Consider the following 25,707-nt stretch of genomic DNA (forward strand, 5'->3'; position numbering starts at 1 on the left):
CTTCCCAGGATTGAAGTTAATTGCTGCTTTTAAGGCCGAGCCAATATCCACTTGTTGGCATCATCATATGATTCTTTTTCTTTTTTGCTAATTTTTATTTTGCTGTCATCTTTATTTTTATCTAGGAATGTGTCAAATCAGGATAAAGGCTAAATCTACATATGTTATTTATGATCCATGATATCAGCAGTAGATTGTACAGATGTGATTATGTGGTGACTGAAGAGCCATCTCTTTTTCGATTTGAACTCTCAGACCCTGACCCATTTAAACTTTTGACATGTCTCTGTGACTTTTTTTTTTATAATTACAGATACTCTTTAAAGAGTCACTGTCAAATTTCTTTCTTGCAGAAATCAATAGTCCAGGCAATTTTAAGAAACTTTAATTGGGTTTATTAGGCAAATATGCCATTATCTGCATTCAAAAAGACTTTTCCCAGGTCTACCCCCCCCTCCCCTTTCTGTCATCCACTGCTCAGAATCAGGAAATTTCGACTGTTTTACATCAGTCGGATCCTGTCTGTGCTATGGAGAGGGGAGGGGGGAGGAGGGAGATTAGTCTGCAGCAGGGAACAAAGGATTACACCACAGGGAGCCGATGAAAGCCTATTCAGAGGTCAGAGAGGTCAGTGCTGATGTCAGAGGACACAGCCTGGTGATGTAGCTGTAAATTAACTCTTTGTTGTCCTGTTTTGGTGCCTCATCTCTCCCCTCTCCATAGAGAACAATAAAGACGGGGAGAGCTTCAAACTGCTTTTTCATTATAAAAATGCATTTTTCGGCTAATAAACCCAATTACAAAGTTTCTTAAAATCGCCTGTACTATTGATTTCTGCAATAATTTCTGCAGTAATAATAGAAGAACTAAATGAGTGACAGAGTGGCACTGATGTAGAAAGAACCCTTCCCTACATAGACCGTAAATGAGCGAAGAAGCTGCTCATATTGCATTCTAGTGACAGCAGGATTATTGAAGGTTCTAGGCTTTTCTGTAAGACTTGGGTTTTCAGGTTACTTTTGGGTTCTAGAATATGGGAGATGCAGCGTAAATCTTGCGGACGATTCTGTGAGAAACAGACAAGCACAGACATCAGGTAGAAAAAAATAAACCTGCATATGGCATTGCGTACCTGTCTGCCCAGTTCTGAACCCACCATAATCCATTTGATTGGGACATCTTAATTCTGTATTTTTCTGGTTGTGCTTCCTGGTTAAAGGGAACCTGTCACCCCCCCGTGTCGGGGTGACAGGCTCTCGACCCCCCGTTAGAGCCCCCTATACTCACGTGATCCCGCCGGGTCCTGCTTCTGGAGATGGTCGGGTCACGGATATATCTGCGCCCGAAGCCCGGCGCACGCGCGCCTCAGATGAGTCCAACATTCATAGAGAATGACGGAGCGCTGGACTGTCTGCATCAGTTTAACAACTGACACAACAAACTGACAACTGATGCTATGGGTAACGCTGACTGATTACTGACGCAGTGGAGTGATGCTGACTGACAACTGCAGAGACGAACCGACGCTGACTGTTTTGTCAGTGCCAGTACTTCAAGAGACACCCTAATAAACAGAACACCCCCAAAAATCCACAAGGTGGTGCTTTTATTTATGAAATCTGACTGCGAGCCAAGGAGAATATCGGGACACACTTAGGATATTTAAAAATCTGCAGATTTGGAATAATTGAGTTGAATGCTTATGGAATACCTGCTGTCTACAGAAAAACAGATTAAAATTTTTTAGCAAAAATATATTTTAAATTACACCAACTTTCACTTAATTTCTGTGAACCACCTGAAGTGATAACTAAGTTTCGATACCCTGCCATAAATTCTTTGAGAGGAGCAGTTTTCAAAATGGGATGACCTATGTCAGCTACTGGCATACAGGCCTCTCAAATCCACTTCAAAATGAACTGGTTCTTTAAAAAATCATTGTTGGAAATTTTTATGAAACTTTTGCTGCTAAACTTCTTAGTTCTGTAATGTCATAAACTATTAAAAGGACACTTGCCAGATGATTCCAACATAAATGGACACGTTGTAAATTTAAATTACTAACCTATTTATGTGCCATGAAATTTGTAAAATTTCCCAAAATTTTCCAAATCTTCAGCAAAGTCTCAGATTATCTGCCAAAGATTTGAAGCCAAAGCCAGAAACAGACTATAAACAGAGATCACGTCATAAAGGAAAGCCTGAGTTTTTTCCTCTTTTCAAATCCATTCCTGGCTTTGGCTTTAAATCTGTCAGATAATCTTTTTGTGTAAATGGACCCTTACTTACAGCATAAATGGCCAAAATTGGCTGCTGCCTAAAGGGTTTAAAGGGAAGTATAGGGAGATTATTAATTTATTGAGGGGACCGGCTGTGGGTATTCTTGCAAGCCTTCATTAATATATGAATTAAATATTCCGACTAGTGGGTCATCTGTTAGGGGACTGGCAAAGGGGAGAAGCAGAGGAAGAGTAAAGGGAGCAGCAGAGGAGGAATATAGGGAGAGTTGGATAACGCCGCTATATCCCTGTTTTCCAGGCAGACCTCAGGCTGCATCCACCTTCTCTAGGCAGTGGTATTCAAATGCTCAACGAATTGGGTCTGTGCCAACCCGAACTTTCGGTTAGGTTGCTCATCCCTAGTTATCGGTTATAACATTGATTTTATGGTTGTTCAATACTTTGCTGCCATGGTTTGAACATCCCGTTGGCATAGGGAAAATGTTTTGCGTTTCCCAAATTGTAGTTTGTGACGGCAGGGACTTTATGCTGACTTTTTTGCATATTTCATTACATATGAATTTTTAAGAAGCCTGTTTTGTTTATGGTCTCCAGGAAAGCATTATTGCATCACAGAATTAATTCTAATCTGGTATAGTTGTTCTTTGTCCTGTGAGTCTCTGGGTTTAGTTTGGGGTTCTTCACTTGTTTCAGTTCCTGAGGCTAAAGGAACTGAAAGAGCGTGAGGATTAAAAAAGCTAGCATTCGTTCACACGCAATAGCCATAGTTCACACCCTGCAAAGTCTCTCTATCAGTAGTCGAGACAGCTTTATTATGCAAAAAGGATAAAACCAATTACAGCCTTAAGTCCAACAGCATTCAATGGAGAGTGAAGGAATCTTTAAACATTTTTCATGTTAAGGTACAAGTAGGGGTCTTTAGTAGAGATGAGCAACTCTCAAATAGATATTTATCAAGGTTTATGAGGCTCAAGAGGTGTGAATCAGGCTCTCCAAGTATAGCATTCACTTTTTTTTTTTCAATAAAGTTCTTGCCTATCTGATTATACTTTAAAAATTACAAATAGTCATCCACTTATCTCATCCTGTTAAAATGAATGGACCGAACATGTAAGACAAGGCACAGTCACTAGTAGACATAGGGTGTAATGAGTAAAAATTAAGGGGGCACAGCATGGTTCTGGAAATAGCTGATTGGCAGGGGTTCCCCCACAGATCTAAGACTGATTACTAGAGATGAGCGAACCGGGTTCGGGTTCGAGTCGATCTGAACCCGAACGTTCGGCATTTGATTAGCAGTGTCTGCTGAACTTGGATAAAGCTCTAAGGTTGTCTGGAAAACATGGATACAGCCAATGACTATATCCATGATTTCCACATAGCCTTAGGGCTTTATCCAACTTCAGCAGCCACTGCTAATCAAATGCCGAAAGTTCGGGTTCGGATCGACTTGAGCATGCTCGAGGTTCGCTCATCTCTACTGATTACCTGTCCTGATGCTGTGTTTACAAAGAACGATTATCATTAGAATTGCATTTGAGCAATAACCGGCTTGTCTAAACACAGCGAAAGATCAAGCGACAAGGGAGAAATCGTTCATTGTGATCTTTCAACATGTTCTCAAATCCTCGTTGGTCATTGGCTAAAAATTTTGCAGATCCCTTCATGTAAATAGTCTTTCAAAGATTCACCCTGTGTGTCTAAACGCTGATCGTCATAAAAACCAAATTGTTGCTTCAATTGATGCGTTAAACGATCGATTGGGCAAATTATCGCTCCGTGTAAACGGACCATAAGTGTAGGTCATTCATTTATAGAACCAGAAAACTTCAAACCTTATCCACAGTCACCCAGAAGTAATTTCTCCTTACTACATACGCCGAATCATAGTCTGATCCTGATATAGCTGTCATACTGATGCAATATGGATCTCCTCTTTGAGGATAAGATGGGGTATGCTGTTACTTTCTGTGATGGGGATAACCTTTAATAAAGGGATGTGGAATAGCTGTTAAAAAGACCTTAGGTGCCTGTTTATCATTGGGGTTTTTGGGTTTGTCTTCAGTCGTGACTCATTTCTTAATATACTTGTGCACGGCTGTATTATTGCAGTGTGGCAGGCTCGCCTGTGCCAACCCTCACTAGGAGTTAGATTATTTTGTTAGTGCAACCATTGTGCCAAGGAATGAAGTCTGCACAGTATTCCTCCAGGGTCTCTCCGTGTGCATGATGTGGTTTGGGCACATGAGTTATTTGTTGGCTCCACCTTTATCGTCCAGCTGTTGGTATAAAGTAGCTGTCTGCTCCTGTGTGTCAGACAGACGGGTGCTGGGCTACCCACTTCCTCTGATTTCTGGTCAGATTCTCTGCCAGGGCTTTGTCTGGATATGGACTGATTCATACATGAAACCCTCAGTGTGTCTGAGAGATAAAACCCAGCTAATAACTTGCAGGTGGTGTTAGGTGAGCATTGTCTGTCCTTTCCCACTGGGTACTTGGCAGGGTCATTGTTTTTGACTATGACTGTACATATGATAAACAGTGAAGCTTTGACTTTTACAGGACACGCACGTCAGCTGACATGAAACAACTGTCTGCAGAAGCCGTACACTTCCAGCTTCTCGATTGCGCAAGAATCCTAGTGCTACGCTCATACAGACGAGTACTTGCAAGGCTTTTTATTTAGATACTTAGCAGTGATGTCGGCAACTCGTAGCAGGTCGCCTATATGGAGAAATCCCTTTAGATCACTTTGGGTGTTCTAGTCCGTAACAGAGATCTGCCAATTTATAATGATGCTGTATGTGGTTGTAAATAGATTGGATCATTACCAGTTACAGAACTATCCAGTGTAAAGGGAACAAAGCTAAACCTAACCTAATATAAATTATTCGGTGGGTAAGGGTTTATGTATCTATAAACTACAATACAATAAATAGATTATGTGATCTCCTAACATGGGTCTATGGCTTTTGGGGGTGTTGACTACACGTCGCATATAATCTTCCATTATTTACTAATATATGAATGTACACTATAAAGCACCTTATCTGCATTAGGATTAGCCCAATTGTTATACGTAGCGATAGTTCTCCATTTTTCAATGCAAAATCCACATACAACTTATTTTTTACTGTAGAACAGCCAAAAACCTTTGCAGAGCATGTGATCAGGATTGCATAAGCATAATTCACCTGCATGGGATACAGATTGTCATTGAATTTGAATTGGAGTTTTGCGCTTAACCTGTGCCAAAACCCATATTGATTCCGTCCTGTTTGCACAGCCTCATATGGAGTGCTATAATACCACAGGCACTGTGATATTAAAGGGGTTATCCAGCGCTACAAAAACATGGCCACTTTTGCCCCTCTCTTGTCTCTAATTCAGGTGTGGTTTGCCATTTAAGCTCCATTTACTTCAATGGAACAGAGTTTGAAACCCCACCCAATCTGGAGACAAGAGAGGGGAAAAGTGGCCATGTTTTTGTAGTGCTAGATAATCCCTTTAATGTCTCCAATACACCCTGACTGACATTTTAATGGAAACAACCTGACTGTTGGCTTTCTATGTTCCCAACCATATAGCAACTCTAGCATCTACATGTTTTCTTCTACCCTACTGAATGAGGTATACATCAATCAGCCATAACATTAAAGCCACCTACCCCACATTGTGTGACTATCCCATCTGCCACCAAAACAGCTAACAGATCAGGCATTGCTTCACTGAGAGTGGTCCTGACACTCTTCTAAATTGGTTTTTTTATTCCCAAATGTAAAACTTTGTAGTATATTGGAAAAGGAAAAGGAGTAGTGAGCAATTGTAAGTAGTTACTGAGAGGGGGCAGCCACCAGGACTCCACCTCCTTCCTATTATTTGGAAAACTGGTCACTGCTATAGAATAAAAGAATGCCAAACTTTGCCTGAAGCTCTAGCTTTATATTTCCTAATAAATTAAAATTTAAAATTTTTGGGGTGGAAATCCTATTTAAGTCTCTTTTTGTGCTAGTAAAGTTTTTCCATTTCTATTAAATTAAAATGGAAAGCCTAATGGAGGCCATTGACTGCTAGCATAAAATTAATAATGTCACAAAAGCCTATGGAATGGAGAAGCTGATGCCAACGAATTTGCTATCAGTTATATCCTGTGGAGATTTTAAGCAATATTCCTATAGTATTGGGATAAATTATAAGAACTACCTTAGATGTATGTAAAGTTGTTGTCTTAACATTTGTTCTATCAAGTTTATTTTACTCACATTCCTATAATCATTTATTGATATTGTATAGCTTCATAAGGGAGTCTAGACGATGGAAATATATGGATGATATATTACAATCACTTACTGTTTTATAGAAAACATATGGCATTGACAAGTTGTATTGCTCTGTAAGTTCATCTTTGTTGGAGGATAGTCTGAAGCTAGCTGTCAGCACGGGATAGCATGCTACACCTCCTTTGTTTTTTTAACATTTCACTTTGTAATATTTTTTGTGTTAAGGATGGATTTGTAAGCAGTGCAGTGTTCACAGAAATACCTTGCAAATACTATGCAGGGAGGTCAGGAATCGAGTGCCAGTCAGTGACACAATGTCTGCTCCACATTGAGTGGATAACATGCGCACCAGGACTATTTCCATTTTTGTCTGCCTGATAAAAACATGTTTTATGCTACTATGTTGGCATCCAGTTTTATAACATGTAGATAGCTTAGACAATTAATAAATATTGGAATCAAATAAATAATTTTTTTAATAGGTTTGTTTATTTATTTATTTAAACAGTCTTATTAAATGTAATACGTTATGGACACCATTTTTTTACCATTCCAATTGTAATAGGCTAATTAGTTCTATTGGTGCACTAAGGGACATTCCTGGACTGCCAGCTCCAATGTGCACGCCTACTTGCTATGTATAAGCAGGTGGGTTTCATTCGCATGCATGCGCAGTAACAACGCCTGTAAGACAGGCCCTTCAGTCATGTGGACAGAGCTGGGGGAACACTTTTACTGTTCATTTCTTCTAGAGATCGGTGCACGTCTCGGCACTGAAACGCTGGCTGATCAAAACTTTAAAAGTTTCTATGGTAGCTGAATTTGAAGGGGATTTTCTACAAAGCAAAGATAGCTGTATCACATCAGTAGAGACTAATGAGAAATATTATACAGTTGATCTGATCATGCTAGACCATTTGGGTATGTGCACACTACGGAAATCACTCGGATAACTTGTTGCAGATTCTGTGGCTTGTCCTCCTGTGCTCCCGCTGCACTCTTCACCCGTCCCATAGACTCCATTCTATGGTCAGACTGTCACCGAAAGAATGGACAGGCAGAATCTGCCTTACCTTAGAATGCAGTCTATGGGAGGGGAGGATAGTGAAGCAGGAGCGCAGGGGGACAAGCAACAGAATCTGCGGCAAGTTATGCACAGATTTCCATAGTGTGGACATACCCTTTCAATGGATGGCCTAAGATTGTTGTAACCAAAAGCAGCAAGGCTAAACATCACAGGCACTTAGGGGGAGATTTATCAAACTGGTGTATAGTGAGACTGGCTCAGTTGCCCCTAGCAACCAATCAGATTCCACCTTTCATTTTACAAAGAGTCTGTGAGGAATGAAAGGTGGAATCTGATTGGTTGCTAGGGGCAACTGAGCCAGTTTCACTTTACACCATGTTTGATAAATCTCCCCCTAAGGGTACGTTAACACTTACCTGATCCGCAGCTTATTTTCTGCTGCAGATCCGCAGCATATTTCATTTAAATAACTGAACACAGCATCAAATCTGCACCATTAAATCTGCTGCGGATCCTGTAGGTGTGAACGCACCCTTAGGGTACATTAACACGTACCGGATCCGCAGCAGGTTTCATCTAAATATCTGAACACAACATCAAATCTGCACCATCAAATCTGCTGCAGATCTGCTGAGGATCCTGTACGTGTGAACGCACCCTAAAAGAATACTAAGATACTAAGAGATTTGTCAAGGAAATTTTGCATGCACTCTCGGCCCCTTCTTTCTGCATCCCTCTCAGCACAGAATATATCACTGATCTGCTTCCCAGCTAAATCTGCACCTTACAGGTCATATTGGTCTTGCTACAGGGGAGGGCCAGTGTCCATTTCATACTTCTAAGGCTAAAAATGCTAGTGAGTTTCTCACCCCTAGCCACATATTTCAAATGGGCCTTATCTGTGCATCATGTTCCTACCAAACACCTATACAAATGTACAAAACTGAAATAAGAAAAATTACAATCAGTAAATGGAAACAGATTGGAATAAATTCATAGTATAAAAAGCTTTAGGCAATATATTCCCTTTATCATATACTTTGGTAAATGTTCCCACTGTGTATGGTGAGATGTCCATATACATATAATGACTACCATTATTTATATATAAAAAAAAAAAAGTACCTTTGCCATATGTTTGGCTGGTATATGTACAAAACTTTACCCTACTTTTTGTTTTTGTACATTGATAGACTCCTTTAGCTGTATAGACAATATGGTACATATGGCTAGCCTATATGTCTGACATTTCTAATGTGTGTACGCTGCATGTATACCCCAAGCGTAGTATGTAAAGAGGCAGAAAGCCCTATTGTCCCTTTTTCGAAGGCTTTTCAGTTTTTTAGTTGCCAACTTTATGTATTTATTGCTGTTTTCCCACTGGTGACTTTTAGGTTGGTGTTTTCTGCCTCACATCTGATGCTCCTCAGCTCCCCTATTGGATGCACAGTGTACTGCAGGACCTATGAGCCTAGTTGGTGTCGATGCCGCTCTTCCTTCCATTGTCTCTTGTGTCATTTCCTTAGCTGAATAGTGACTGAGAGCAGGGCTGCCTTGTACCTTTAGCAGACTCGCTGGCAAGGGGACGTGTTTATCCCTTTTCCTGGAGATTATCTGTGCAAGCGCTCTCTGACAGTTACAATAACAAGGGCTGTGCGTTGTGTTTCCCAGAGAAAGGGCCCTCTCTGCTGAAAGATGTATAGCACTAATTAGAAATACATAGCATCCGGCCACATGGCAGCTTTCTCCTCACCGCCCGCTTCCTGCTTTCAGACAACTTTGACGACAGTTGGTTTATGTTTTCCATGAGTATAATGTTCTCTGAGAAAGAAGAGAATGTGTCTGAGATCAGCGGGAAGACCTGGTTATATATGAGACTTCTCTGCCCAGGTAGATTTATTACCTAAAGAAAAGTCCCAAGTGAACCAAGCTGGGCCATATGCTGAGATCAGCAGGGTTCTAAGTTGCCCATGTCTTCCACCAGGACTCTTATTGTACCTCCCTGTGACACTTACATGCACAGACACAGTAAAACTATTTGTTACCTTTCAGATACATCTGTGTATGTACATCTTGGATGCACATTATGGTTTTATTCCTGATGTAACATAAAATAAAAAATCACCTGTTGGTAGTTATCTCTTCCTTGGGCTAAAACTCTCCTTACATACTAAGGAGCTGCTCGTATGGTAAAAGGATAGATACACACTATAGGCCATACTATTCTTAATCTATATGGAGTTGCAGATATAACAACTTCCCCTCTTCTGGGAAAACTTTATAGAATGTGACATTGTACCCACAATCTGCCCACCCCAAACCGTTTGTACCTTTTGGATAGCTGCTTTTAATACAAGATCTCTCCTGGGGTCCGTTTGGCAGGTAATGCAGTTATTGTTCTAAAAAAAAAACTTTTAAAGTTGCAGCCCTGTGTCAAATTGGCATGGCCTAGAGTACCCGTGTCCTAGGCTTGCACCGCCTCCCCGCCTCTCATTCCCGCTCTCCTCATCATTAGGAATGTCCCAGACAGGATTTTTCCTTTTCATCACCTGTTTGAACGCTGCACGGGTGCCTTAACAATCCAGCACATGTGCAGTGTTCAGACAGATGATTTATAGGAAAAATTGTTCTAGGGGCATTCCTAATGGTGAGGAGGGACGGTAGGGTGTTGCAAGCCTAGGCCACACCAATTTGACACAGGGCTGCAAGTTTAAATTTTTTTTTTTTTTAGGACAATAACTGTATCACCTGCCAGGGGGGGGGTCAGATTGTGGGTACAGAGTCGCTTTAAGATTATTAGGTTCGTCTGGGGAATTTTTGCCCATTCATCCAGAATAGCATTTTTGATGTCAGATACTAAAGATGGATGAGGAGTCCTGGCTCAGAGTCTCCATTGTACTTCATCCCAAATGTGTTGGAAGGGGTTGAGTTCAGGCCTCTGTGCACATCAGTCAAGTTCTTACACACCACACTCCCCCTCTTTATCTTTATGGACTTTGCGTTTTGCCTTAGAACAAAAGCATATAGTTGTCCAAAATGTCTTGGTATGCTGACTCCTTACAGTGACTCTGTACCCACAATCTGCCCACCCAAAACTGCTTGTACCGTCAGATAGCTGCTTTTAATCCAAGATCTATCCTGGGGTCCGTTCGGCAGGTGATGCAGTTATTGTCCTAAAAAACAACTTTTAAACTTGCAGCCCTGGGTAAAACAGCTGTGGCCTAGAGTGTCTGTGGATTAGGCTGGCACACCCTCTCTGTCCCTCCTCCCCGCCCTCCTCATCATTAGGAATGCTCCAGGCAGTGTATTTTACGACAATTCATCCGATGGTTGCCATTTTTCTTGGCACGTAAGGCTGGCATGCTTGGGAAACCCATGCCCTAGAGCTCACGGTGATTCACAGTTTTTGTGCTGATCTTATAGCCAAATGAGTCTTGGAGCTGAGCTGTTATTGAGTCAGCAGAGTGTTGGACTTTTAGCTCTTAGTGTCTCAGCACTTGGTGACCTTGTGCTGTAACTTTACATGGTCTCCACTTTGTGGCTGAGTTGCTGTGGTGGCCAAATGCCTCCACTTTTTAAGAATTACAGCTTACGGGTGCCTTCACACCTACCGGATCCACAGCGGATCTCACTTCTGCGGATTCGAAGCGGGAACCACTGCGGATCCGGTACCATTCTCCCCTATGATAGCACATATTCGCAGCGGGATTAACATCCCGTTGTGAATATGTGCTTTAACCCCTCGCTGTCCGCAGCCCTGCCGCCGCATCCAGCAGCCCGCATCCCCCCATCCCCGGCCGCATCAGCCTATTCCCCGCCGCATCCTGCAGCCCGCCGCCGAGAGCATAAAGTACCTGCTCGGCGGCGCGCTCATTAGCGGGACCGGAGCCGGCAGCCTCACGGCAGCCGTGCCGCCGAGCAGGTACTGTATGCTCTCGGCGGCGGGCTGCAGGATGCGGCCAGGGATAGGGGATGCGGGGGATGTGCTGATGCGGCCGGGGATTGGGGGATGCGGCCGAGGATGGGCTAATGCGGCGGGGCTGCGGACAGCGAGGGGTTAAAGCACATATTCACAGCGGGATGTCAATCCCGCTGCGAGTATGTGCTCTCATAGGGGTGAATTGATACTGGATCTGCAGCTGATCTCGATGCGAATCCGCAGAAGTGAGATCCGCTGTGGATCCGGTAGGTGTGAAGGCACCCTACAGGTGATTTTGAAGGACCTAGGAGGAAAGACATTGAATGACCTGACTTGTTGCAGTGGTGGCTTCTATTACTGTACCACAATGGCGTTTTTTAGAATTTTTCACAAATGTTTGTAAAGGCAGCCTGAATTGTTAAGTTCAGCATTTCCTACACCTGTGGCAATGAGATTTAAAGGGATTGGCCACTTTATAGTAAAATAGTTCAGTGTACAGTATAAAATCAGACTCTCCTCCTCCAGGAGATGTGACAGTGCCCCTCCTGCTCTGTCCTCCATAGACATATACAAGTTCAGTGGAGAACAGGCATGGTCACATCTTTCTCAATGGTCAGCCATCTTATGGACAGAATCGCCAAAGAGTAGGGCAGCACAACAGGCAGCAATTTCACTAAAAGTGGTCAATCATTTAAATCAACCCTCTGAATTCAATGACTAAGATGCTTTATTATAGGCAGCTCTCATTTTAAAATGAAACAATGTGGTAAAAGAGCAGAGAAGTCAAGTGACCATTATACTTCCAGCTCTTCCTGCACGTTTTGTATACACAAAGGGGGAGATTTATCAAACTGGTGTACAATAGAACTGGCTCAGTCGCCCCTAGCAACCAATCAGATTCCATCTTTCATTTTGTAAAGAGTCTGTGAGGAATGAAAGGTGGAATCTGATTGGTTGCTAGGGGCAACTGAGACAATTCTACTTTACACACCAGTTTGATAAATCTCCCCCAAACTGTTTTATGGAATCTATAGTCTTAAAACAGGCAGCCATAGTCCTCACCATGTGTTGTGGTTGTGGAAAATAGGGTTGTAATTTCTACCTCCACAGGCTTCACATTTCATAAGGAGGCATACAGAGTTTTAGGTAATGTGTGAATTCAGCAGAGAACAAATTTGTGGTATAACAGCGCTATTTTCCCTGGATGCAATGCTTCTAGCTGAGCATAACCTTGTAACATAGCAGCTTCCACGCCCAGGAAGCTGTATGCGTCGCGCCCAGGAAGCTGTATGCGTCGCGCCCAGGAAGCTGTATGCGTCGCGCCCAGGAAGCTGTATGCGTCGCGCCCAGGAAGCTGTATGCGTCGCGCCCAGGAAGCTGTATGCGTCGCGCCCAGGAAGCTGTATGCGTCGCGCCCAGGAAGCTGTATGCGTCGCGCCCAGGAAGCTGTATGCGTCGCGCCCAGGAAGCTGTATGCGTCGCGCCCAGTTGTGACAGTAAATGTATGACAGGGAGTTGTTAGATTAGCACCAGGTTTATAAATTGCTAAATTGAAACCCTGCCGTAGACTATTTGCCAGGGTCTCTGCTCTCTCATATATGCCCAATACCCTCCTGCTTGCTTATGTGTAAGGCTGGTGTCACACAGAGTGTTTTTGGATGTGAACATTACAAATCCTATTTGCAAACCAGCTCATAAAATGGTCAGGACAATGGTTCATTGATGCTACAGCGGAATGAGGGACTTGATAGTTGCATTGCTTTGGGGTTTTGTGGCTTATGTTTTCAGAATGAAAGGAAGTGTCTGCTCCAGAATCTTGAAATGCAAAACAATGTTATGAGTTTGCAGTATTGTTTGAACATTCCCAAATCACATGTTCCACCAGTAAAATTGGGATCGGGACAGAGGTTATCAATCCAGACATGCAGAGGTAATCTTCTGCACAGGTTGTCATTTCTTAGGTGTAGGCGGCAGATATGGCATCCTGGGTTTTGAAAGCCATGTTTTCTTTTAATTCTTAAAGGGGTAGTGCAGCATCTAACATTTATTCAACTTTGTAATGTGTGTTATTTAAGTGAATGGCCCCCTTCCCCGTATTCACCCCACCCTGAAAGTGTGGTGCGCTATACTTACTCCATTGCTGTCGACCCCGGACGCAATCTTGGGTCGATGACGTCATCTTCGGGAGGCTGGCCGAACCGCTCCAGCTGTCCTTCATGCCGCCCCCCCCTGTGCCACGTCATCAGCTGCTCAGTCACAGTTATGCTCAGCCAATCGCGGCGTAGCATGGCAGAGGGGGGCCATTATGAAGGAAGGCTGGAGCGGTCCGGCCAGCCTACCGAAGATGACGTCGTCGACCCAAGATGGCGGCCGGGTCGGTGAGTATAATGCACCACACTTCCGGGGTAGGGTGAACGCGGGGAAGGGGGCCATTCACTTGAATAACACACATTACAAAGTTGTATAACTTTGTAATGTGTGTTGTTTAGTGAATAATTGTTAAATGCCCCACTACCCCTTTTAAAGAAAGTTAGAAGTGAGGTAAAGTAGGATTTGTCTTTGCTAGAGATGAATAGAATGTTTTCCTTTAGGCCCCCTCCCCACTCTGGTTATCTTTATCCCTTCTTTTCTCCTACAGATGGACATTTAGAAGGTTACCGTTCTGCAATACAGGAGCAGGCAACTTCTCTGGGCCTTGCCATGTTTTCTCTTCTTGTAAATAGATGCATAGAGTTATTGAAAAATCTACAGTCCAAACAATATAGTGGAAAAGGTGAGAAGATTCTTTCAAGATTGTAATCTTCTCTGTTAAATTTGGTGCAGTTTTTAATGGGTGTATTTTTTCAATCAGCTGATGTAACAGAGGATGACATGGAAGTCAAAGTTTCTTCTTTCCCATCTGACCTAAAAGAGCTTCTGCCTAGTGTCAAGGTGTGGTCAGACTGGATGCTGGGTCACCCGGAGACGTGGAATCCACCACCCAATCCTCTCACAGGCACCAAAGAGTAAGTCCTATACATTGTGAGCACTGGGCAATTGCATCTTGGAGCTTGTTGCATTTTAGCTTTTTCTTTTCCAGCTGCAATGGCCAGGATAAGAACTAGTTCCTATTCTCAGTTTTTTTCTACGTCTATTGCCATCACTGTGGTGCGATCTTAGGCTGCCGAATATTTGTAATTTCAGCCAGGAGCCTAACAGGCACTAATACTCTGCATTTTATGCAAGAAGTTTGTTTAAAAATCAATTTTTCATGGAAAGTTCCCACTCTCTATAAAAGAAGTCCTAAAACGTACTGATGTAAGTGTAACAATAGGCAGTACAAAGAACAGAAGAGAGGCAACAATAGACAGGAGGTGTCCTATTGACATAAATGGGAAATGTTACTGGGCATAACTCTGACCTTTCAAGAAGTCAATTCACAAGGAGGGGTAGTCGAAGCTTTGAGCTTAAAGGGGTTATCCAGCACTACAAAAATATGGCCACTTCCTTCCAGAGGCAGCACCGCTCTTGTCTCCAGTTCAGGTGTGGTTTGCAACTAAAGGTAAAGTCCAGCGAATATACAATTATTACGGGAGATGCTTATAAAGTGCTTTTTCCCCTGCACTTACTACTGCATCAAGGCTTCACTTCCTGGATAACATGGTGATGTCACGACCCGACTCCCAGAGCTGTGCGGGCTGTGGCTGCTGGAGAGGATGGTGGCAGGGGGACAGAGGGACACAGGGCACTGGAGGGACACTGAGCATCACCCTGCCATCATTCTCTCCAGCAGCCACAGCCCGCACAGTTCTTTGAGTCAAGTCGTGACATCACCATTTTATCCAGGAAGTGAAGCCTGTAGTAAGTGCAGGGAAAAAAGCACTTTATGTGCATTTCCCTTAATAAGTGTATATTGGTAATTTGTATAACTTTTGGGGGGGCAATACCATACTTTTAATAAAAATTTTCTCCAGACCTACAGTGATGAGGTAAGTTTCTTGCTGCAGATATTGTAGTGATGTATTGCACAGAAAATCCGCAGTTGCAGATGTTTCTGTGAGAAAACTGCAGCTGTGTGGGGACTAAAGTTAACATGCCGCAGATTGCAAGTGTGCAATAAACAAACCTCCATGACAGAAAAGCTATGGGTCTTGGAATGAAAGAAATAATGCTGTGTCCTCTGGGGGTTACAATATAGTCTACAAGATGGCAACCTTGTACGAGCTTTATCTGACTTGTGGTTCATAAAACTAGCTCTAAAATAGCATGTGTTAATTTTAGGTTAGGGACTTCCATATCAAATACTGTGCATCAGCTTTCCATCCTACACAGAGGGAGAAAAGGGCCCGGCACCTCGTGTAAAACCCTAAAGAATCGAGATAATGGATGTTGCAGTGGATCTGCTCACCTTAGTGCCCCTTGGGCTTTGTGTGTATCACCCCTCAACAGGTTGGGGGTACCAGTGTCTGTATTCCATGCAGGAAGCTGGAGGTGGATAAGGCTGTGGACATCCAAGGACTGCTGAAGCTGGTCGTGTGTATATATAAACGGGACGCTCCCTTAAAGTGGTTATCCAGCGCTACAAAGACATGGCTACTTTTCCCCCTCTCTTGTCTCCAGTTCAGGTGTGGTTTGCAATTAAGCTCCATTTACTTCAATGGAAATGAGTTCCAAACCATACCCAATCTGGAGACAAGAGAGGGGAAAAAGTTGCCATGTTTTTGTACCGCTGGATAACACCTTTAAGGGGCCCTGTGCAAGACCATGTAAAAAAAAAAAAAAAAAAAAAACATACTAATTACCAGCACTGTCCAGGTGAATATCCACAAAGGCCAGGCTATTTATCAAACTGGATATTTATTGTAAAGCACAGATATTACGTGTTTCAGGTGATATACCCCCATTCATCAGATAACAGTAAATATGCTAATATGCTGTTGGAATTGCTATGTCATCAGAGACATCAGAACTTTCTGATTGCAATGGGTCTCATTCCCGAGACATACTGCAATCCCAGGATACAGCTGGGAGGAATGCTATCTGGCAGCTCCCCTTGGATGTATCTCAGGATTGCTGAGGGTTTCAGGAGGGAGACCCATTGCGATCATTAAAGGGGTTGTCCAGCAAAAAGCTTTTTCTTTCAAATCAACTGGTGTCAGAAAGTTATATAGATTTGTAATTTACTAAAATCTAATTAAAAAATCTCAAGTCTTCCCACACTACTTAGCTACTATATATGATGCAGGAAATGTTTTATTTTCAGTCTGACACAGTGCTCTCTGCTGACATCTGTGGCCGAGACAGGAACTTTGTCTCGGTTTTACATGAATCCCCATAGAAAACCTCTCCTGCTCTGGAGAGTTTCTGTCTCTGCCAGAGATGGCAGCATAGAGCACTGTGTCAGACTGTGAATAAAACATTTCCTGCAGGACATATAGTAGCTGATAAGTATGGGAAGACTTGAGATTTTTTTAATAGAAGTAAATTGCAAAACTTTCTGACACTAGTTGATTTGAAAGAAAAAGATTTTCGCTGGACAACCCCTTTAAGCTGCCTTTATAGAGGTTGAGCTGAGCTGCCCTGCATTATTTATGTACAGGGTTCAGTGCTAGAGGCCAAGCTGAGTGTAGAGGGAGGGGTAGAGGAGATATGTATGCTGCAGCTCAGCCCAGCCTCTACAAGTGTTGCACTTAGAAGAAAAATGTGATTTTAAAGCCTTGCAAACAGTCGTCAGCTAATAAAAAGGTGTAGGATTTTTTTACCTCCCTCCCAGCTATTTGCCCACATCTGCAGTTCTGATCATGATACAGGACTGACAGATTACCTTTAATTGACTGTTGCATTTTCTTGAACAGAAATACTTAAAGGACTTGAGTCACTTTTTCAGTGTTAGTAAGTGTTCTAGAGGTAGGAGCCACATGTTATGGCATATGCCATATCCTTTCATGTGAGGAAAGCATGGTTTATAGGAAATTGGTGAACTGGCAAAGCAAACCTTTACAGTCTGTCATCTGTGATTTCAGAAAGTGCAAAATTTGTCTCTGTCCATAATTTTTAATCTTATCTTGAATATCTCAAGTTCTGAGAACCACCAAAAATATTTGTGCAATGTGCTAATGATATTATCTTTCTGCAAGCTGTACATAAAGAAGCACCGTTGGCTTAAAGTGGTACTCCGGAGAAAAAAAGATATTAAATCAACTGATTTTAGAAAGCTATACTGATTTGTAAATTACTTCTGTTTTAAATAAAAAACAAACAAACCTTAAGCCTTCCAGTACTTATCAGCTGCTGCATGTCCTGCAGGAAGTGGTATATTATTTCCAATCTGACACAGTGGCAGGAACTGTCCAGAGAAGTAGCAAATTATCATAGAAACCCACAGAGGGGGCAGCAGAGAGCACTGTGTCAGACAGAAAAGAAAATTCAACTTGCTGTAGTACATAAATCATACGGTTGTGTGGATAGTCAGGATGAGGATACCATATAGATGTTCCAAATGTCACGACAGTGTCCTTTACAGACAAAAAACTACTAACATGTCAACCGTGGTTGACTATTAAAAGGATAAAACTATATAGCCTTATGATTGGGATTAGGGTCTACATCAGACCGCTGATTCTATGATCTATTACGGTCCGCCTCATACCTATATAATACCCTACACCGACATATCTAGATAGAGATCACTACTCTTGCACCGCAGAGGTAGGGCTAGTCCCGCCTGGCGATAGGGGATGCTCGCACCAGGCGGCCATATCTAACTACAGGCAGGGACTTACTAGGGTGATATCCTGACCACGCATACCACCCTATCATACCTTTTTCAGGTCAGATTTCTCAAGGGTACGTCCCCCAGAGTACCTTTTTGTTTATTTATAGCACATACTTTTAGGCTGCGTTCACACTACGTATATTTCAGTCAGTATATGTATATTTCAGTCAGTATATTTCAGTCAGTATTGCAACCAAAACCAGGAGTGGATTAAAAACACAGAAAGGCTCTGGTCACACAATGTTGAAATTGAGTGGATGGCCGCCATATAACAGTAAATAACGGCCATTATTTCAATATAACAGCCGTTGTTCTAAAATAACAGCAAATATTTGCCATTAAATGGCGGCCATCCACTCAATTTCAACATTGTGTGAACAGATCCTTTCTGTGTTTTTAATCCACTCCTGGTTTTGGTTGCAATACTGACTGAAATATACTGACTGAAATATACATATACTGACTGAAATATGCGTAGTGTGAACGCAGCCTTATACTGTACTACATACAGCAGCTGATAAGTACTGGAAAGCTTGAGATTTTTCAATTAGAAGTTATTTACATATCTTCCCTCTGGAGTACCTCTTTTAAGGCTTCCATCTATCAAATAAAATTGACAATAAATAGACAGTTTTTTTCAGACTATAATGGTGCGTTTACACAGATAGATTTATCTGACAGATCTTTGAAGCCCAAACCAGGAACAGACTATAAACAGGGATCAGGTCATAAAGGAAAGATTGGGATCTATCCTCTTTTCAAATCCATTCCTGGCTTTGGCTTCCAAAATCTGTCAGATAAATCTGTCTGTGTAAACGCAGCATAAGACATACCTAACTATAGGACGAGCCCTGGGTTACACAGCTGAAAATGGGGAAAAAATATGTAATACTAATTGGTCTCCTTGTGATGTAAGGCAATGGAGGGGTCAGTGTCACTAACTTTGGAGGTCGAGGGTTGTTAATACTGTAATGGGGAAAGTAGTTACCTCATGACATTTAACTAAGTAATGGTGCGTTTACACAGAGAGATTTATCTGACAGATTTTTAAGCCAAAGCCAGAAATGGATTTGAAAAGAGCAGAAATCTCAGTCTGTTCTTTATGACCTGTTCTCTGTTTAGAGTCGTTCCTGACTTTAGCTTCAGTAATCTGTTAGATAAATCTGTCTGTGTAAATGCACCATTAGAATCGAGGCCACACTCTGTTTAATCAGACCAGTGAATTTTTTTTTCTCGCAGTCTGAGAGTTCTAAAAGAAGTCCAAGCTGACTTCCATGTGCCTTTTACTGAAGAGAGGCTCCTCGCTGGTGACCCGGTCATAATGCCCATAATGGGGCAGCACTTTATGGTCCATTCCTGGCTTTGGCTTCAAAGATCTATCAGATAAATCTGTGTAAACGCACCATTAGGCCACTTCCACATGAGTGTTATATGAGGACATTTCTGATTCTGTGGTCTGGACAGACCTAATATAGACATAGAAATGCACTTTTATTATGCTCTAATGTTTCTTCTGTTGTGAGGTATCCCCAAATTTCTCTGTTTCACCGCTGCATCTAAATGCCTTATTAGCAGGCACAGCGATCAGACAGTGTCCGCTAACTACAAGGAAATGATGAAAAAAAAATGTAATGTACGGCTGCATAACCAATATTTATTAGTAAATCTAGGTGAGACTGCCTTAAGTGCTGTAATGGCAGCCATATTGCTTGACTCTTTCCCAGTCTGGCAAAATGTTTTTTCTTTTAAATCAACTGGTTTCAGAAAGTTATATATAGATTTGGAATTTACTTCTATTTAAAAATCTCCAGTCTTTCCATACTTATCAGCTGCTGTATGTCTGCAGGAAGTGTTGTTTTCTTTTCAGTCTGACACAGTGTTCCCTGCTGCCACCGCTGTCCAAAGTAGGAGAGGTTTTCTATGGGGATTTGCTACTGCTCTGGACAGAGGTGGCAGCAGAGAGCACTGTCAGACTGAGTAGAAAACACCACTTCCTGCAGGACATACAACAGCTGTATGACTTAAAGACTGGAGATTTTTAAATAAAAGTAAATTCCAAATCTATATTAATTTTTTGAAACCAGTTGATTTAAAATAATAAGATTTTTGCCAGAGTACCCCTTTAAATCTGTTACTTGGAAAGAGTCAAGCAATATGGCTGCCATTACAGCACTTCAGACAGTCTCACCTAGACTTATTAATGTCCTGAATATTGGTTATGCAGCCGTACATTACATTTTTTTTTTTCATCCTTTCCTTGTACTTTTCCAGGCTGTTGTGTAAATGTGTTTCATTTGGAATAAGCCAACTGTGCTGTGGATTAGGTGATCATTGCTCCCACTCTGGCTGCTCTCGTGTGTGGATGGGGAAGTGGTGGGCCTGCTGTGCAGATGAGAGCAAATATATAGCAGATCGAGAGTCATATTGGGGCTATTTTACCAAGTGCAACAACTTATTAGAATACATTGTTGTTTGTCCGTGATCCTACAGAAAAGTCACTGCTGCTTTTACTTAAACCTAATTTTTTTTCCGATTTGTTCTCCTTAATTCCTCTGCGTTGCCCCCTCCTTATTAAAGAGCCCATCAAGTTTTCTTTACAACCATGACTAGAGATGCTGGCTCGGCACATTGTTAAAGCTGACCGCATGGTTCGTTGTAATAAAGAAAAATGTGCCCAGGGACCCATGTTTTATATGTATGTATCTATATATATATTTTTTCTTTAAAACTAGTTCCAAAAAAATAGTTCCTGTCTGTTAAAGCTGTTTGTGTTTTGTTTAATTAACCAATTCCCTTCATTTTGCTTTTATTCACTGCCTGGAGATGGTTCATTATATATCAAAACTTGGCTTCATTAGAATTTCTTTATAATAGTGGGGGCATTGTATAGCTTGGTAAGGGCAAGTAAGGATTGGGGTTTTCCTTACAAATACATATATATATTTGACCTTAAAGGGACTTTGAAAGTAAAGTGCATATTATGTTTATTTCCTGTGCAATATAATGTGTTTTTGGGCTACAACAGATCTGATTTGAAAATATTAATAGGCAGTTAAGAAAAATGTTTTCCATCCCTCCTTTTCTGTATATTTTCCATTCCTCCTTTTCTGTATATCTTCTTCTCTGTGCTATGTATAAATGTCAACAGCTCATCTTAAAAGAAAGTGATCTTAAAGTGTCGCTGTCATTTATAACTTTCAAAATCTTAATCAGCAGGAGATGTGATATAAAGCATGTTCGCAATTTACAGCCATATTTTTTTTTTTTATTATGGAAAACTGCACTTCCTGTCACACAGGAAGTCTGGTGTTTCCCAGGCCATCTGAGCGCTCACCAAGAAGGCAGTCATTTGATAGATGGATGCATTGAGCTCTCTGTGACTCTCTGTACTGGCCGGGACTTCATGTGTTTAGTCTTATTTTTTTTTCAACCAGCCCAAGACTGAAAATCTGCCATCAGGAGACTGGACCTGGATTTCAGGTAAGTATAACTTTGTTTTACAGCATTATAACAAAGAAATAATTAATGTAAATTGCAAACTTGCTTTATTTTACACTCCCTGTTGATTTAGATTTTGAAAGTTATAACAACAAATACACTTTAATTTTGGTGCTGTATTAAAGGAGCAGCCATACCCTTTTTTAATTTTTTTTTTATCTCAAATCTATTAAAAATTAACCTCATTCTCATTTTGTTATATTTTGGCCTTGTGCTAAAATAAAGACACCTCAAGTTTTACCGCATCAGTCTTCACTCAGTATTCCGTATTCAGTATTCAGTCAATTTTGGTGAATTCTACCACATCTATATAAGATCCCACAGCTGAAAACACCAAGCCATGAGGAGGAAAGAACTGCATGTAGTGCTCAGAGACAGGATTTTTTTTTTTTTTTTACTTGCTGTACTATAAATCTACCAGAGCTTGGAATTGTTAAATGCTGCACAATATTGCTGCGTTTACACAAGACGATAATTGGCCCAATCGTACGATTAACGATGTCGGAGTAACTTTTTTTTCCATAACGATCAGTGTTTAGACTGAGCGATACATCGTACGGAAAATTAGTTTTGCGATCACTTAAGCCTCTTATCTCGCACATTGGTTAAATCGGCGAACGACTGTTTACACGGAAGGATCTGCAAATTTTTTACGAACGACTATTTGAGAACATGTTGTAAGATCAAAATGAATGATTTCTCGTTCATCGTTTGATCGTTTGCTGCGTTTACACGTACGATTATCGTTCGAATTTGATCGTTATCGCGCAATTTCGCACAATAATCGTTACGTGTAAACGCACCATATGTTTTCACTATGTAAATAAAAATAAGTATTATTAGAAATAGAAATGGGTAAGTACCTAATGGTCACTCTGGTGGTGATCCTGTGTGAAGATGGGAGATACTTCCAGAAGGTCAGTCATCACATCAGTGCTGCACCATTATGGGCATTATGACCGGGTCACCAGCGAGGAGTCTCTCTTCAGTAAAAGGCACATGAAAGTCAGCCTAGTCTGCAAAGAAAATACTAGAAGAACTCTCAGGCTGCGAGGAAAAAATTCACTGGTCTGGTTAAACAAAGTGTGGCCTCCATTCTAATGGTGCATTTACACAGACAGATTTATCTAATAGATTATTGAAGCTAAAGTCAGAAATAGACTCTAAACAGAGAACAGGTCACAAAAGAAAGACTGAGATTTCTCCTTTTTTCAAATCCGTTCTTGACTTTGGCCTCAAAAATCTGTCAGATCTGTGTGTGTAACTATACGCATCATGTCTGGAAGAAACCAGGTACTGCCTATTACCTGCCCAATACCGTTCCTACAATGTAGCATGGTGTTTGCAGAATCATGATATTGGGGTGTTTTCCAGCAGCATTGGGGAGTGGGGGGGCCAGGGTTTGTTGACAACCACAGCTGATTTACTGTCTACAGTAGCTAAAAACAGAGCTCAGATGGCTGTATAGCGCTCTACTGCAGCAATTTGGTGCAGCTCTCTGGACATCCCTCCTTAGCTGGATATCTCCTGGCTACATTCACAGAAATGCAGAGAGCTCAATGTCTGATACTTTCTGTTTAGTCTACTTGCACCTATCGGCCATAATGATGCAAGTGCAATAATAAGTCGGACAAACAGGCTTTTTAGGGCCCTTAAAGGGGTCATATAGTGTTAGAAAAACATGGCCACTTTCTCCCAGAGACAACACGACTCTCTTCTCCAGTTTGGCTGGGGTTTTGCAACTCAGTCCTTTTTTTATAGTGAATGGATCTTAATTGCAAACCACACCTGAACTGGAGACTAAGAGTGGTGCTGTATCTGAAAGAAAGCGGTCATGTTTTTCTAATATGTACCAATGTAGAGGGCTCTCTAGAAGCGGGTGATATGTTGCAAACCGCTTCTAGAGAGCCCTCTACATTGGTACATATTCATTCATTCATTTATATCCTGTGAGCGCTGGGATAGTGGTGCACTCGAAGAGGGTGGATTCCATCCGTAGGGGTTAGGTGAAGCAGACCTCCACTATTTCATGTTTTTCTAATGCTGGATAACCACTTAAGGGTCCTATTCCACGGGCCAAGGAGGGCCCGATTAACGATGTAAACGAGCGGCGATCTGCTAGATAGCCGCTTGTTTACTGGGCCTATTCCACGGCCCGATGATCGTTGAGCGAGGGCTGCAAGGACAAAGTTACCGATGTCCTTGCAGCCCTTGCAGAATCATACATTACCTGTCCAGGCTTCTTCTCCGCGCTGTCTTGATCCCCGGGTCCCGCGCGCTCTATCTTCAGAATGGCCGGTCAGCTGACAGGCCACACTCAGCCAATCACAGGCCGCGGCGGTCCCGGCCTGTGATTGGTTGAGCGCTCCGTCAGGCCATTCTGAAGATAGAGCGCGCGGGACCCGGGGATGAAGACAGCGCGGAGAAGCCTGGACAGGTAATGTATGATGCTGCTGCTTGTCAAATAGTCGGTCGCCCGCCGCGCACCGCTATTCAACCGTAGCGATGCGCGGTGGGGGAACGATTATTTTAGGTCTGGCCCTAAATGAACGATCAGCTGAAGACACGATCATCGTCTGATCGTTCTATTTCACCGAACGATAATCGGCCGAATCGTGCCAAATGGGGCCGATCCGGCCGATTATCGTTACTGTGGAATAGGGCCCTAAGAGTGTGTTCACACGTAACGGATCCGCAGCTGCAAATTTGCAGCAAGATCCACTGTGGATTCCTGCCTTGTACACTTATGTACAAGTCTCGCAGCGGGATGCACTCGCAGCCCCGAAGCAAGCCTGAGTGGGAACCAGGTGAAGTATACGCTCCGTCGGCCGGGGGGTTAACTGGGCGGGCTGCGGACATACTTAGCGGGATGTGCATCCCGCTTCGAGTTTGTCTGCCCATAAGTGTTCAGGGCAGGGATCCATAGTAGATCTCGCTGCGAATTTGCAGCAAGAAATCCGCTGCGGATCCATTACATGTGAACGCACCCTCAGGCAATTTGTATTCCCGGGATCCATCCTACTTATTTCTGCTACACAGAAATGGCTAGGCTGGGAACTGAATATGATGGCTTTTGAGTTGCTGTACATACTTGGAGCTGTTCTTTTCACTTCTGTTGCAGACTGGGATGGTTGGGAGCTGAAATGAGTGGCAATGGGGATACTGTTGATTTCCAAGATCCATCCTTTTCACTTCCATTGTAGTGGGGAATGGCTATGATGGGAATTTAATAAGATGGCTTTTAGGGTACAGTATACTTCCTATTAACTTCTGTTGCAGAGGGGGATTGCTAGTCTAGGAGCGGAATAGAATGACTTATGTGCATGCTTAGTAGCCGTCCTGTTCACTTCTGTTGCAGAAGATACTGCATATACACCAGTAATATGCTCATAATACAGTCCAACACGTTGAAGACGATAGAGGCAGATCTGCACAGTGGCCTTAACCAGCTAAAATGAAACCTTTATAAACAAAAGGACTTGAGGAACAACATCTTTGGTGATGCGCAAAATAAAAAAATTAACGGAATTTACTAGCATTTAAAAAATTTGTGTTGAAATGTGTTCAGAATATTGGGAATACCCCCTTCATTTATATACATATATAACATATCATCTTTTTTAACTTGTGCTATGTTCTAGTGGCTGGGTACGCACAGTCTTCTTTTAAGGAAAAAATTCTATTGTTCTTGAGGAATCTGCAACAGTATAGCTGGAAGGAGCAGCACAAGGGGAAGATATGAATTCTGACATACAGCGAAGTGAGCAGGAGGGCTGCCAGCATCCCGCCCGCCTTATGCCGTGACGCTGTGTTCTCTGATTCCTTCATCCGTTGCTCTCAGAAACCGGAATAGTCGGGGGACTTTTGAGAACCATCAAGCTCTCTGCAGCTGCGGCGCTTGGTTTATTGCTCTCAGCTGGCACTTGAACCCCGGTCTCTGGCTTTGGAGCAATTCCCAGCTCCGATCCCTGGAGCTTTCTCTACAGCTG

General features: G+C 42.3%; 1 protein-coding gene across 4 annotated transcripts in view; it reads left to right on the top strand.

Moving 5' to 3' along the window:
• The window catches only part of SMG6 (SMG6 nonsense mediated mRNA decay factor), a 177,129-nt gene that overhangs the window by 42,041 nt on the left and 109,381 nt on the right, over nt 1-25,707 (top strand). For 2 of the 4 annotated variants that reach the window (XM_069945683.1, XM_069945684.1), the window contains exons 11-12: nt 14,105-14,239; nt 14,318-14,471. In XM_069945683.1, the coding sequence (XP_069801784.1) occupies nt 14,105-14,239; nt 14,318-14,471 (289 nt within the window). Of the gene's footprint in view, nt 1-4,682; nt 4,704-12,481; nt 12,613-14,104; nt 14,240-14,317; nt 14,472-25,707 lie in introns of those variants that run through there. The other 2 variants (XM_069945686.1, XM_069945685.1) reach the window with 2 other exon arrangements.

The sequence above is a fragment of the Dendropsophus ebraccatus genome, chromosome 11 (genome assembly GCF_027789765.1).
Source record: "Dendropsophus ebraccatus isolate aDenEbr1 chromosome 11, aDenEbr1.pat, whole genome shotgun sequence".
Taxonomy (NCBI): domain Eukaryota; kingdom Metazoa; phylum Chordata; class Amphibia; order Anura; family Hylidae; genus Dendropsophus; species Dendropsophus ebraccatus.